This window comes from Trachemys scripta, chromosome 2 (assembly GCF_013100865.1).
Source record: "Trachemys scripta elegans isolate TJP31775 chromosome 2, CAS_Tse_1.0, whole genome shotgun sequence".
Taxonomy (NCBI): Eukaryota; Metazoa; Chordata; order Testudines; family Emydidae; genus Trachemys; species Trachemys scripta.
In genome coordinates, this window is record NC_048299.1 from 250,411,792 (window position 1) to 250,426,193 (window position 14,402).

General features: G+C 41.0%; 1 protein-coding gene across 1 annotated transcript; it reads right to left on the reverse strand.

Annotated features, from left to right (window-relative positions):
* Positions 1–424: 424 nt before the first annotated feature.
* On the reverse strand, positions 425–12,151 carry ABRA (actin binding Rho activating protein). Its single transcript, XM_034763484.1, has 2 exons — positions 11,380–12,151; positions 425–3,238 (listed from the first exon to the last, which is right to left on the reverse strand). Exons 1-2 carry the CDS (start codon positions 12,096–12,098, stop codon positions 2,761–2,763), a joined length of 1,197 nt encoding a protein of 398 aa, XP_034619375.1. The 5' UTR covers positions 12,099–12,151; the 3' UTR covers positions 425–2,760.
* Between the last annotated feature and the right edge of the window lie 2,251 nt (positions 12,152–14,402).

Below are 14,402 nucleotides of genomic sequence, written 5' to 3' on the forward strand. Positions count from 1 at the left end.
GTAAGGATCGGTTTAGCGGGTCTAGTGACGCCCTGCTAAATCGACGGCAGAGCACTCTCTAGTTGACGCCAGTACTCCGGCTTTCTGAGAAGAGTAAGGGAAATTGACCGGAGAGCATCTCCTGTCGACTCAACACCATGAAGACACTGGGGTAAGTTGACCTAAGTTACATTGTCTCCAGCTACGTTATATACCTAGCTTGAGTAGCATAAGTTAGGTTGATTTACCCCCACAGTGAAGATAAGCCCTCAGTCTCAGAGTAGGGTAATCATGTCTCCATCAATTCATAACTGCACCTAACTGCATATTAGTCATCCAATCTTAGCCAATGTAATTCATTTCTTTTGGCAGAAGCTTTCTCCATGCCATAGTGTCCAGAGGAAGGTGTACAAGATAGGTTATATTTACATATCTTGTTTTGGGTGTCCTATTTAAAGGATGATCCTGTTTCCCAGCTTGGATGTAGGCTATGAAAATCCCATTATAACAGATCTATGGACCTTAGCACAAGGATGAGTATCTAACAGGGTAGTGGCTTGGAGCAGGAGAAGTTCACATTTTAAAATGGTCTGTTAATATATCAGACAATATGTGAATGAACATGTTTCTCTTCTAAGTATGGGTGGAAAAAATAAGCAAGCACTGGTACTCAAATTAGTATTTTATTTGTCATTCAGGTATTGTACTTTGACAGCCTTTTAAAGGACAACAGGCAAATGACTTAATAATTAAATAGGTATAGTGGTATTCATATGAAGAACCACGGAGGGTAATGCAAGAACCTATACATACAGCATTTCATATCACAATATTTATCTGCAAATTAGAGCCCAGTCCTGCAGCTCTTATTTGCATGAGTAGTCGCATTGTCACCAAAAAGGCTATTGGATCAGACCTGCAATGTAATATGTTTTTATCTTGGCTAACTTCACAATCAGTTATCTTGCTTACAATGTTAATATTATTTTAGAACAAGACATACTATAGGAGCATATTATTTGGTTCTTGAATTATTTGCCTGTAAAAATTTGAGGTCTGTTTTATTTGCTTACAAAAAATATGCCTACCAGGAAGTTCAAATTGGAGTATTTGTGTTTTAATGCTAAATTAACAGTTCTTGGTTTACCAAATTGAGGCAAAATGTACGGATACCCTTTTCTTCTGCAAGAAGATGTTTGATCTTTCAGTTTGAAAGAAACTTATCAAAGGAAATCATTTGGGTTCTCATTTTTAACTGTATGTAAATAGTTTGCCCAAACTTTTTTCCTCCTAAATGAACATTTTATTCTGGCAATAGTATATACTGTGTGAAATTTACATAGTAATAGTCTTGAGACGCTGTTGTCTATATAATCCAGTAAGCATTATACGCAATATAGAAATCTATACTATAGTACAGCATAGAAGTGAGGTACAAAGTATAGAAACACCACTTTAAACTTTTCTTTAAAACATACATTGCTGAATTCTGCCACCTTTACCCTCATTGAACATTGCTTGGGCTGAAATAGTGCCATTGACTTCATTGGAACAACCTAACATGAATAAGGGTTGTAGAATTAGGCCCATATTCTGTAGAACATCTTATGAAACACCGGCTTTCTGAATACACAGAGGATGTATTCTCTTTGTTTATTTAGGAAAAATATTTCTCATGTATTCCTCACTCACAGAAGTAGGCTCTGTCTACTGGAAAATGTCTCTACCATTGCTACTCCTGCATCTTGATCTTGTACATTTTCTGTAATGCAGCTGTTTACAAGTGTCTAGCACCATACACTTAATTCCAGGAACAAGTAGAGAATATGTGCTGTATGTTAATTTACCTTTATTGCTATAGATGTATTGAATGGGAAATCATTTCTATATACTGATATATGCAGTAATTTTCATGAATTTCCATATCCTCTATGCATTCAAGTCTTGCCTTGTGTTCAGTATTTTTCTGAAGGGGATGTATGCCACCATTCCATCCATTTCTCAGTCTTAAATATAAAGCCCTCTGTGTACAAGTTTTATCTTACTTTGTGTATGAAATGTAAGGGAAAACATCACAGATACAGTGCTCACCATTAAAACATCAACATTTGTCAATTAGTTACTACAGCATGGTGTCTGCAGTAGTATTTTGCTATACTTAAAATAGGAAATAACTGGTATCTCCTATACCTTAGTTGTAAATGCAGATGACTGTACATTCAAATTCTATTTGTATGCCCTTAAATAGATTTTTTAGTGACTTAATTATGAAATGTAGGACAGGACTGAAGGATCAATTTAATAGATTGCACATTCAAGTTCATATTCTCAGTTGGTTCCTGATCCAACCCACTTTATAACTCCAAAAATCGCATCTGAGTTAATTTAGGATGGGGAAAGTTTTGTATGTGAAAGCAACTCAGGGTTGGGATTGAGGTGGAGCTGTCTCTGCTGCCATTATGCTTTCACATTTATTTTGGTGCATGCAATACATGTATTCACTTCAGTTCTTCCACATCCATCCTTATCTGAGTGGTAAATAACTTTATAATGCTGCAAACTCAGTTGGTAGAGGGCACAATACAAAGGGAATAGCAAAAGATGCTTGGTATCACAGGAGTAATTATAAAACATCTGACTCCCTAGAACTAATGTTAAGTATCTTTCCGACTGTGTGGTAAATTCCTATATTCACAACGTTGACTATTTAATGGTGCGGTCACTGGCAGCAATGGAAAAATTTGGTGTATTTTAAGTTTACCATAATGGGTTGTTGTACATTTATTTCAATAAAGTGATTATGACATGATCATCCCTGCCTTGCCATAGCATTTCTCCCTCAAAGTCCACCAGCCCATGTTTCCTAGCTCTCATGAGAATCCCAACAACCTTGTCTGAAATACGGACATATCTGTCAAAGAGTTCCCCAAAGGTGACTTGGATCTTGCCATCGCGCCTCAGCTGAGCCATTGTTGCAATGATAAAGCACATATCTCTTATCTCCCGGTGAATGTGAGTCTCCGCTCTCTTGGCCCTTTCAGCAGTTTTCGTTCCATCTTTAGGACGACCATAGCCCTTATCTCCTTTGTGCAGGCGTGTCGACTGGGCCAGTTGGTAGTCAAATTCCTCACTGAAAGGATTCAGCTTCTGCGTTATCACATGCTGGTCTGCCCATTCTTGCCATCTGCCCTTCAGAGCATTAACAGGACTGTATTTCCGGTGGGCCTTGCTGCTTAGTTCTTCTGTAAACCTGCTTGCACTAAAAGAAACAAAGATGGGGCTTGATTTTTTTTTTTTCATTTCACCATTTTTAGGGGCTCTTTTGTTCTATTTACTGTTTTCTGTTGTAAGAGACAACTTTTTCCAGTCCAGAGTACTAACCACTAGGTGGCATATTTTTACTAATTCTAAAGTTAGTTCTTCAGTGTAGGTGTATTAGATTTATCTATCAATTTTGTATTTAAAAGCCACACCATTCATTGCCAGGCTGATCTTGCATAAGACACCAACTTATACACTGGATCTCAATTTTATTAGCCACATTTTCTGCCCAGCATTAACCCACTCTGTGGGTGCAAAAGAGTGAATGCAATTACCTCTCCAGTTTACTTGCTCGCTTAGCTATCCTTCTTGTTTCTGCCAGTTCATCAGGGGCCTAGAAATTGAAGTGCAATTATTGGCACTTCAAATTTAGTTCAAGTGCAAATATTGCATCCATCGCTATTCATACTTGAAAAAATGGGGCCAGTGTCTGAAAATTTGCCCCTTTCAATCAATTTTGATTTGATTAATATAACAGGGTGCATAAGTATAAGACAAGTACTACCCCATACAATAGGAAAAGACTTACTTTTCATTTAAGCCCCAACTAAAAAATGTGACCCAACATTTTTAGCTCATTTTTAGCTCATTTTCAAAGGCCCAAAGGGCAGGAAGGTGGTGTCCTGACTACACTCTAATCCCATTCAACCTTGAGCCTGCTAAAAACATCCATGGCTACAATGTCATTCATAGGTATTGGGCCAAGTCCTGAGATGCAGTTATATTGCAGAATGCGAATCAGGGCAAATGTGCAAAATGGTTTAAATTCCTTGATGCTGTTACTACTCTGAGGGCAGCTCTAACCTACCTGGCTGCAACGGCCCAATGGGGCCAAAATGCAACCAAGTATCCCAGCCACAAGCGCTTCTCTTCAACCACACCTCTGCCCCTGCTCTGCTGGTAGTGGAGAGAAAGGGTGATTGGTGTAAAAGCCCCTATCTTACTTCTGTGCCACTGGAGGATACCTGGGGTGTGATCTCCCTGGGCCACTTAGGTTGCTTTTTAAAGTCAGTTGCACCAGTGATGTGGTGTAAAGCACGGGACAGTCATGGCCATAATGATGTAAAGCACTATTTTGCAATCATGGAATATTGTGTGTGTGTGTGTGTGTGTGTGTGTGTGTGTGTAAGATGAAGGTCTGGAAGAAGTGTCACAATATTACATTGCGGTACTATCAGCAAACCAGCTGTGCAGCTTGTTGCCAGGTCTGCAGATAGAACTTGGTGAGCTTTTGACTCTGAGTTGTTGTTCTGTTGTCCTGTTTGGAGGTGTGCCTCTCCCCCCTCCCCCCCCCCAAAAAAAAAAAAAACGTTCAGGGAATTTGGCTTCTGAAACTCGCAGTTCTCAGAAGATCCACAAAGGGCCCTAAACCTTTACACAGCATCCTGCCCAGCTCTGGCCCCATTGGGCTCCTTGACTGGCCACTTCCCCCAACTCAATAAAGAGGGTATGTTGTGGAGGGAAAACCGAGGTAAGTTAATGCTGACTGAGTCAAAAGTAATTTATACTGATGGTCTCAGTGCGGCTGAAGGGCAGCCCACACCATAGAGGGGGTGTCTATACAGCAACTAGACACCCACAGCTGACCATGCCAGACGACTCGGGCTTGGGTTCACAGGGCTCAGGCTGCAGGGCTGTTTCATTGCTGCATAGACGTCCTGGGCTGGAGCCCGAGCTCTGAGACCCTCACACCTCAAGCTCCAGCTTGCGCTCAGACGTCTATACAGCAATGAAACAGCCCGAGCCCCACAAGCCAGTGGGTTTTCTTTGCTGTGTAGACATATCCTGAAAGTGGTTGTCCTTACTCATATGCTTAGCTTGCTTCGGCCCTACTCCCTGTGGAACTCTTCAAAACTCCTGTAGCAGGAATTTCCTGGGATCAGGAGAAGTGAAGGAGGCAGCATTGTTGAACACTGCATTCTCTGTTCGGTCTTTTATTTACTTGGTCTCCTACATTTTCTGTTCCCACCTAGCTCTTTAATCCTCCTTTCTAACCAAATACTGTTATCGCCTTTCCATTCTAATCTTCTCCCTAGCTGCCTAGATTAGCACCACTTTATTTCACATTTACTTTTTACTCTCAAACCCTACATGGCTAGGGATAATCTAATTCTCACTTTGCCTCTTCTACATGCATCATACAGTTTAACCCTTCCTGCTTTTCGCATTTCTGTTTTGCCCCACTGTCTACTTTCTTGAAGCATTAACCAGTAAATACACTGACTTCCAGTTTATTTTTTCAGATTAGTCTCTCCTTCTCTTTCTCATATGTTATCAACTGCTTGAGGCAGAAAACATATCTTCTGGGTTTGTACAGCTCCTAACACAATGGATCCCTGATCCAAACTGGGGCCTTAGGACACTACCACACCTTATTATTATTATTACTTATAATGTATTTGCAAGAATGCATTCTGTATTTCTAAGGAGACATTGTTCTTTGCATGATCTGTGCTGTCAATTCCCTCTGTTCCTTTGGGTGCCTAATGTATGAGAACTTCCATGCTCTTTTCTTCTGTGTGGCAGTTTTCATTACTCATGCACCACCAGTTTTGTTTCTAGGTACAGACTAAATATTATCATCCCAGAATGTAGAATTTGCATGCAGTCTGCTGGGAGATCAGTCTAACTCCAGCTAGAGTTACAGCTGGCATGGATGTGGGTGCTGATGTGAGAAATAATTACTGGCACTGTGTGTTCTCACTGAAACCTTGAGGGGAAACAGAAGACTGCCTTATTTAAAACAAAACAAAACCAAAAAATAAGTGTGTGGTTGTTAAAGCAAAACTGATTAACAAAAATAGCAGGTTTTATGATATGTTCTGAGAATATAAATTTAAAGTGAAATATATGACTGTTTTAAAAAAATATAATCCTAAGAGCAGCACTATAAATGCAAAAAAATTATTCTTTCCAAGCAGATTTCAGTAAGGCAGACAGCTGTAAGGAATATAAAAGGTATTATTTTACCCATTTACACCTCAGTATGTATGGTTAATCTTGTGTTCTCCCAGGTAACTGCATTAAGATTTGACATATAAGATATTTGAGATATTCAGGCAACCCCAGTAGAAAGATAGTTACTTCCTTGCTAGTTAAATTTTATTTTTAGTGAGCAGTTCATTTTAATTTGGGTTGGTTCCAGGTAGAGCTGGTCACATTATTAGTTGCAGATAACACCCCTTGCAAAATGATTCCCTTTCCACCCTGTTTGTGAATTGCCAACATACTGATCCTGATTTCTGAGGCTGTACAATGCACTTTATTTGCATTATCTGATTACTATGGGTGGTCAGTTCTCAGCCTCTATTTGAGAACTCTTTCATATTGGCTATTAGCCATTCATTATTTGTGGGATGTGATTAGTCATCTGTATAACATGGTATTGGTCTGTTCCCTGATTGGATGACTGAAACAGAAGAAAGATGAACAGTGAATAAGGCCCTTCTGTTTTGAATTTTCAGAGCTCTGTTTGTGCTAAAATGTGTGAAATATGAACACTTCTGTGAATAACTGCTGATGTTTATAGATAATTAATGATGTGACCCTAGGGATAGCAGTGGAGCAGAGTCCATCTGTTTGTTTGCAGATGTATCAATGTATCTGTTTTGGCATTATTCCACCAGCTCTACTGCCAGGGCTCTCATTTCTGACATGGTGATTTGGATACAGTATGAACACGCTGGTCCTGATTCTCCACAGCCCTGGTGCCGTGTGGAGCTTTTTTACGTCCAGGCTAAGTGTGTGTAAAATCCTGCTATTCTGATTTGATAGGTTTTGCACTCAGTCTGCTCTTAGTTGGCATAGGTGTAGATGACAACAGAGGATGCGAGGCAGTGGAGACATGGCTCCTGAGAGGAAAGGGCAATACAGGGCCAGCTGGCTCCCTTACTCCATGAAACCTGCAACAGGAGGAAAACTCTACAAGGATCCACTCATGTATGATCACAGTAGTCTTCTGTGACTTCTGGCCTTAGAAGCTATGAATCTATGAACATTCTTCCAATAGAGGGAACAGGGGTTGTCTTGTTGAATAAACAGAGAGGCACTGCAATGCTGAACCCCAAACTGATTAAGGAGCCTAAATATTTGCAGAATGGACTTAGGCACTTAGAAGCCTAAATCCTACTGAGCATCAATGGGATTTTGGCTCCTAAATCGTGAAATCCCTTTTGAAAATGAGCTTTAGGCTCCTAAATCAGTTGGACATTACAATGCTACACTTAGCAATGCATCAATACCTTTACAAATCTGGGCCTAAATTCTTAGGCTGGGATTTTCAGAGGCTTCAGGGAGTTCAGTGTCCAGCTACCATGGGATGTTTAATGGATTTGGATACCTAAGGGTTAATGTTGCAAAAGTGCCCAACTCACTTAGAAGTCTAAGTCCCATGACTTTCCATGGGACTTAGGCTCCTAAGTGAGTTGTACACTTTGGAAAATTCTACCCTAAATTCTTCAGGCTCTCTTGCAAATCCCAGCCTTAGATGCTGAATTTGAAAGTGATGTCAAAAATAAGCTGAAGCTAAAAAGTACCCCAGGCATCTTGAATAATCTAGGCCAGTGATACTCAGACTGAGGTGCGTGAGCCACAAGTGGCTCTTCAATGTATCTCCTGCAACTCTTCACAGCACATGATATTAAACCACTGTGTGATTTTAATTATTAACCAATCTAAGTTATTAACCCATCAGGATGCTTTTACTATGTTATTAACCAACTCTAGTTGATAAGATGATACTTGATCAAGACATGGGCAGTGGGTGGAGCCCCCCATTGGGGAGGCTAGCCCAGCTCCACCCCTTCTGCCAGTATGCCTCTGCCCCAGCAGCTGGATCACTGAGGCCCCAAGCCTCCTTCCCCCATCTCCCCTCCCCCGCACACCTGCCTGGAGCTGGGCCAGCTGCAGCTGCTCCGCGCCTCGCCTCACCTCGCCTTTCCTTCCCAGACCCCAAGTGGTGTGGAGAAAAGTGTCTCTCAGGTCTGGAAGAAGCTTTTGATATGTCTCGTGCAGGTTCCGGGGCAGCTGAGAAGGTGGTATTTGCTACTCAGGTTCTTGGGTTCATCAGTAATCTCCCTGGAGTCCAGGGAGCTTACTGATGAACCCGGGAAGCTGAATAGCACATACTTCCTCCTCAGCCACCCTGGAACCTGCATGGGGCACAATAAAACTCCCCCCCACCCCCCTCCCCCAACCCCACAACTGGGAGTCCAGTGGCCGCGGCACCCTGGCCTATTATACCTGCTGCCCATGGAACCAGTCATTTTGCATTTACTCTCTCATATTCATATATATATATGAATGAGAGAGAGTAAATGAAACAATGAATTCACACTTCTGTGGCTCTTTGGGTCATGTTGATCGCTAATTTGGCTCCTCAATCACTGAGGTCTGAGTACCCTGATCTAGGAAATTCTTTTTCTCTGTTTCCCCCTCTTCCTTTTTCCAGGTAGTTTCTATTGCTATCCTACAGGTGGCAAGGAAGCTTATACATCTTTGTTAATTTTTTTTCTTTTTAAGGTTTGCAAAACAAGTCTAGCTTGCTTTATGTCTGTATGCAGTGCTCTTCAGGTAAGGCAAATGTTTACAGTAGTATTTACTTTGTAGGAAGTACATTTTTAAATATATAAAATCAATTTCCCTCTTGCAGTCTCTGGTGTATGAATAATTTGTTTTCCTGAAATCAAAGTGACTATATTGGAAGGGCAAGCTACAACCCAACTGTTTGCAGCCTTTTTCTGCAAAGTTTGCTCTGTGGGAGACCTCGTGAGGAGCTATTTGACGTCAGGGCATGTCTATTCTTCTTGGAGCTACCTCTGTAGGCCAAATCCTGTTTGTATTGAAATGAATGAGAGTTCTCCATTGATTGCAATATCTGGATTTGAATCCCCCGATTATTTTGGTAACACATGGAGTCAAAAATTAACATACAATTTTTGTTTGTAATCTTCAGACAGGAACCCTTACAAGGAGATATTAGTTTGGTGCTAAGATTCAGACTTGCTGTTTAATTCATTATAGGAGAGGTATGTTTTTCATAATAATTCTTTCCACGTATATTTAAAATGAAAGTAAAATATGCTGCAATTCTTAACCTAAATAACAGATTGTGCTCTTTGTGTTTTCCTCACACCATGTTGCAGACATAAGGGAACCTCCTACACATCAGATTGTTTCTGAAGGATAAAACATTATTTTGTAAGATTTGATTATAGTGATTTTTCAGACATGCCAGGGATTTTACACTTGACAATTCATACTTGGTGTTCAATTCTGTAGAGAAAAGTATAGTGTCTTTCTTGACTAACTAAATAATCAGATCAGTTCCATGTCTCTGAGTTATAACCACAGATGTTTCCAGCAAATGTAATGTTTTTGTAAATTTGTCTCCAATGGTTTATTTTATATTTACCTACTTTGTGAGCAGAATCCAGAAACTTGTATAGGTTCAAATTCAGTAAAATACTTAAGCACATGCTTAGGCTTAAACTCATGCTTAAAGTTATCCCTATTCAGCCAAAGCACTTATGCCTAAAGGAGCCAAAAAAGTGGTCAGAGTCTTAACTATGGTGATTTTTACTTACATGCAAAGGGTTGAATTGATTTCTTTAATGACTGTAAATTTAGCATTTTTCATAGATTCCTAGACCCAAAGGGACCATTGTAATCATCCATCTATAACACAGGCCATAGAATTTCCCCTAAATAATTCCTAGAGCAGATCTGTTGGAAAAAATCCAGTTTTGAATTAAAAATTGTCAGAGATGGAGAATCCACCATCACCTTTGTTAAATTGTTCCAATGGTTAATTACCATCACTGTTAAAAATAAATGCCTTATTTCCAGTCTGAATTTGTCTAGCTTCAGCTTCCAGCCATTGGGTCATGTTGTTCCTTTCTCTGCTAGACTGAAGAGTCCATTGTCAAATGTGTGTTCCCCATGTAGGAACTTAACTGTGATCAAGTCACCCCTTAATCTTTTTTTGTTAAGCTAAATAGATGGAGCTCATAGAGTCTATCACTGTGAGGCATGTTGTCTAATCCTTTAATCATTCTCTGGCTCTTCTCTGAACCCTCTCCAATTTATCGACATCCATCTGAAATGGAGGACACAGAACTGAACACAGTATTCCAACAGCGGTCACACCAACACATCCAAGTACTGCCATAGCCATTTCAGCCACAGTGTTCCAGTGGGACTGATTATCCACCACAACCCCCAAATATTTTCCTCCTCGTGTGTGTGCATATATGCAAGAGAGTGGGAGTCAAATCTCAATTTCAAAGGAGTCTCAACCCAGCCTCCATTTTTGTGCATACAAGTTTGCATCCAAAATGACTCTGCATATTTCTAGCACAAACACGTGCATGCGGGTGATATACATTCCATCAGGTGCATGCATAGGTGTTACTGCTGGAAAAATTAACATGGGAATGGTTGCAAGTGTGTACAACTTTGCATCAAGGAGTCTACTTTTTAAAATATTGTCCTAGTCATGTCTTTCCTTCTAGCATCGATCATCTGTTAGGCTCAGGTGGGTGTATTCCAAATCATAAATGTCCTGTGATTGGAGGTTAGAAGGCGAACTTTGGTAGACCTTGACCTTTCCAACCTTTTCCTTGTTTATTTCTATTAAAGTTTGGAATGCTGTTCATTGCAAATAATTTATTCAATGAATTTAGCCCATTTCTCTGTTGATCTTTATCCACAGAGCGAGTTCAATTTTTAGCAATCTATTCAAGATTCAAACTTTTTTATCACATGGTTTATGTAGATACATTTCAGCCTACGACTTTGGGGTGAACCGTTTATCACAATAATCAATGAGTATTTTTCTCACGCTGTGTGAGTAAGGATCCAAGTCCCATGGTATTACCTTTGTGAGTTTGAAGTTATCAAATCGGGGGTGGAAATGGGGGGGGGCTGTCTTTTCTTAAAACTTTATAGTCTCCCTTTGGCCCTTATCCAGCTCCTAAAATTTTGGCTTCCCATTTTCTCCTCTCCCTCCTGGAAATCCATATCTGTCTCAGGGACTAACAACCATTTTGGTGCACTCTAATGAAGTGTTTGTTCACTTACAGTGATGGCATGGGTCGTTTAATCCTCATAATGTGGTCAGCGTCTACTTGCTGGAGTCTGTCTTCTGCCTCTCCCCCATAGCCACTGTCCTCTGTATCCAGGCTGTCACTGCGACATTTATGTAGCTCCAACTCTGGGACTTTATCCTCTTGTTCCATCTGTTTCCAACCCTTGGTTAGCTCTGTCACCAGATTTGAGCACTTCCTCCGCCTTGTAGGAGACATTTTGTCACCAAGGATTTTGTCAAAATTACTTGACTCCTCCTTGCACCCGCAGATCTCTGGGCTCCCATTATCCTTCTCATATCTATCACTGAGGAGGCTAATGTCATTTCCTCTTTCATAGACTTTACTTACAACGGTTTTGGTCACCTCTTTGCTTTTAATATTAAACTTTCTGAGAGCTTCATCAGATTCACTTGAATCTTTTTCTACATCCCTGTTAGCCACTACCTCCTTCCCTGAGGATTTTTCCTCGCCCTTTTCTTGGTCGCTCTTAGTAGAAACGGGCCATCTTGATAATAGCCTTTCTTTTGGTGGCTCAGCTGGTGGTTCTTCTGCATTGGGCATCCATCCTGAGGGCTCTTGGGCTTGCTTTGTGTTGTGGTCGCTTGCCCACTGTTGCCAGCCTCGTGCCAAGCTGATTACTAGGCTGGCGGTTCGGATCTTTTTGATGGCCCTTTTTGCAGGTGTAGCTTTTTGGCCTTCTTCTGGAGGCATGTTGCTGTCTGCTGCTGCTGCTTCTCTATCTCTTGTGGTTACCACCTAGTGAATGAATATCCTAGACTGAATAACTTCCAGAGGAGAGAGCTACAGGGATTTAAATAGAAGCAGGAGCAGTTTGTGATATTGGAAACTATGTGAAGCATTTCTCACAGATATAGTGCCTCTACTCTGACAGCGTTCTTTTTTTAATACCTCCGGGCTTGCATTTTGTCTCAGCAGATGGACACTGCATAAGGTAAACAAGGATGACACAGTCTGCCTACTCTTCTGCAGCAGCCCCATGGAAATTAACAGCTCCTGTAAAACCTCTCTAGGGTCTCTTTAGTCCTGAATTTGCTTGACAGTAACTGGGTCTTACTTCTCTTACAAGTGTTTGCCCAATATCTTTGCCATAAGTCAAAGTGTTCAGTCCTACAAGGAGCTGAACCCCCTCAATTGCAAGTGACTTCAGGAGGAATAGAGGCCACACAGCCCCATGTATAAAAACTAGCCTTAGGCCTGGTCCCCACTAAGTCCCCACTTCGGACTAAGGTACGCAAATTCAGCTACGTTAATAACGTAGCTGAATTCGAAGTACCTTAGTCCGAACTTACCGCGGTCCAGACGCGGCAGGAAGTCTCCCCCAGTCGATGCCGCGTACTCCTCTCAGCGAGCTGGAGTACCGGCGCCGACTGTGAGCACTTCCGGGATCGATCCGGGATCGATTTATTGCGTCTTAACCAGACGCGATAAATCGATCCCAGAACATCGATTGCGTGCCGCCGGACCCTCCGGTAAGTGAAGACAAGGCCTTAATCGCATCGTGCTAATCTGGGAATTTTACCTGGGTAAGAGATTTTAGATATACTTCCTGAAAAGAGTCTTGGTAATTTTTTAATGCACATTATGAATCATATCCAAAGGATTTCAGCATGTTTTCTTTAATTACTCAAGTAATTTATCCATTATGTCATTGCCTATTACCGTTTGTCTGTCTTGACAATGTAGAATGTACACTCTTTGGAGTTGGGACCATCTCATACTACCTTTGTTCAGTGCCTGGCAAAAGGGGGCCATGAGCCCCGATCACTACAAATATTAATAATAATTGTGAGTACATTTGAAGGATACAAGATCTTGTGTTTTTAATCAGAGTTTTCAGAAGAAGAAGCTGCCTCTTCTTATTCCTGAAGATGCAGATAAAATCTAGTATCTACAGGGAAACCCCGCTATAATGCGCCCTGCGATAATGCGAATTCTGATATCGCACGATCATAAGGTGGCTCCCGCTGCCCCAAGCATGCAAAAAAAAAACCCCCAAAAAAACAAACCACACCGGCCGGAGCACCGCCGAAGCACCAAAAAAAAAGGAACATGCCTTCCCCACTGCCCCTTGCCCCGGCTTCTCCTTTTGGCGGGAAGAGCCATTCTCCTCCCCAGCTGCTCCTCACTCTTCCTCTGCCCCTTGCACATCTCCCCTGCTCTCTGCCCAAGAGAAATTGACTGGCTTGAAACTGACCGGCTTTAAATGGTAAATTTTTCATAACCCCGCTATACCGTGACCCCGCATTTATCGCGATCGAATTTTTTGGACCCCAATCATCGCATTATAGCAGGGTTTCACTGTATTTGGTCATAGTATAGTAGGATTTATACCTCTGAAGATAGGGTTTATTTGTTTGCCTGGTGAACAACAGAGATTTTCTCAGATAAAGCCCAGTGGTATCTTCTTTCCTGGTATAATGTTTGCTAAGTAGGAAAAGAACACTGTGTCACTTTTTTCATTCCACATGCATAGCAATTTGCAGGAGGATCTGTCGTACTTTCCAAGTGACCAATGGGGCAAATTCATCCATGGAGGAATTCTGTTGAATTCCCTGAAGTTGTAACAGAAATAAATTTAGATTCAGAGATGTACTACTTGAAAATAATAATCTGGGCTAAATAGATCTAACTGAAAGTCAGGGAGCAGTTGGAGACCTTTGTCTTTAACAGTATTGTGCCACTGGTTTTTAGAGAGAATTCTTCATTAGTCTCAAAAAGGATTTCTTCTTAAACATTTATGGCATGGATATGGCCAAGTATTGCTATTTAATATTTGTCCTTATTTTAGTCTGAAATTTATGACTTCAGTAACAGGATAACTTTGTAACCTAGTATATTTGCTTCAAAATAAAAATAGGATAGCATTACAATCTGTATTGAAACAACTTTAGTAAAGTATCAGAGGGTAGCCGTGTTAGTCTGTATCTACAAAAACAACAAGGAGTCTGGTGGCACCTTAAAGACTAACAGATTTATTTGGGCATAAGCTTTCGT

Excerpts from the sequence above, each read along its gene's own strand:
- ABRA (XM_034763484.1), bottom strand. The coding sequence starts at position 12,098 with ATGCCTCCAGAAGAAGGCCAAAAAGCTACACCTGCAAAAAGGGCCATC. Across the intron at positions 3,239-11,379 it reads AAACGACCCATGCCATCACT|TGCAAGCAGGTTTACAGAAG; the intron begins GTAAGTGAACAA and ends TGTTTCTTTTAG.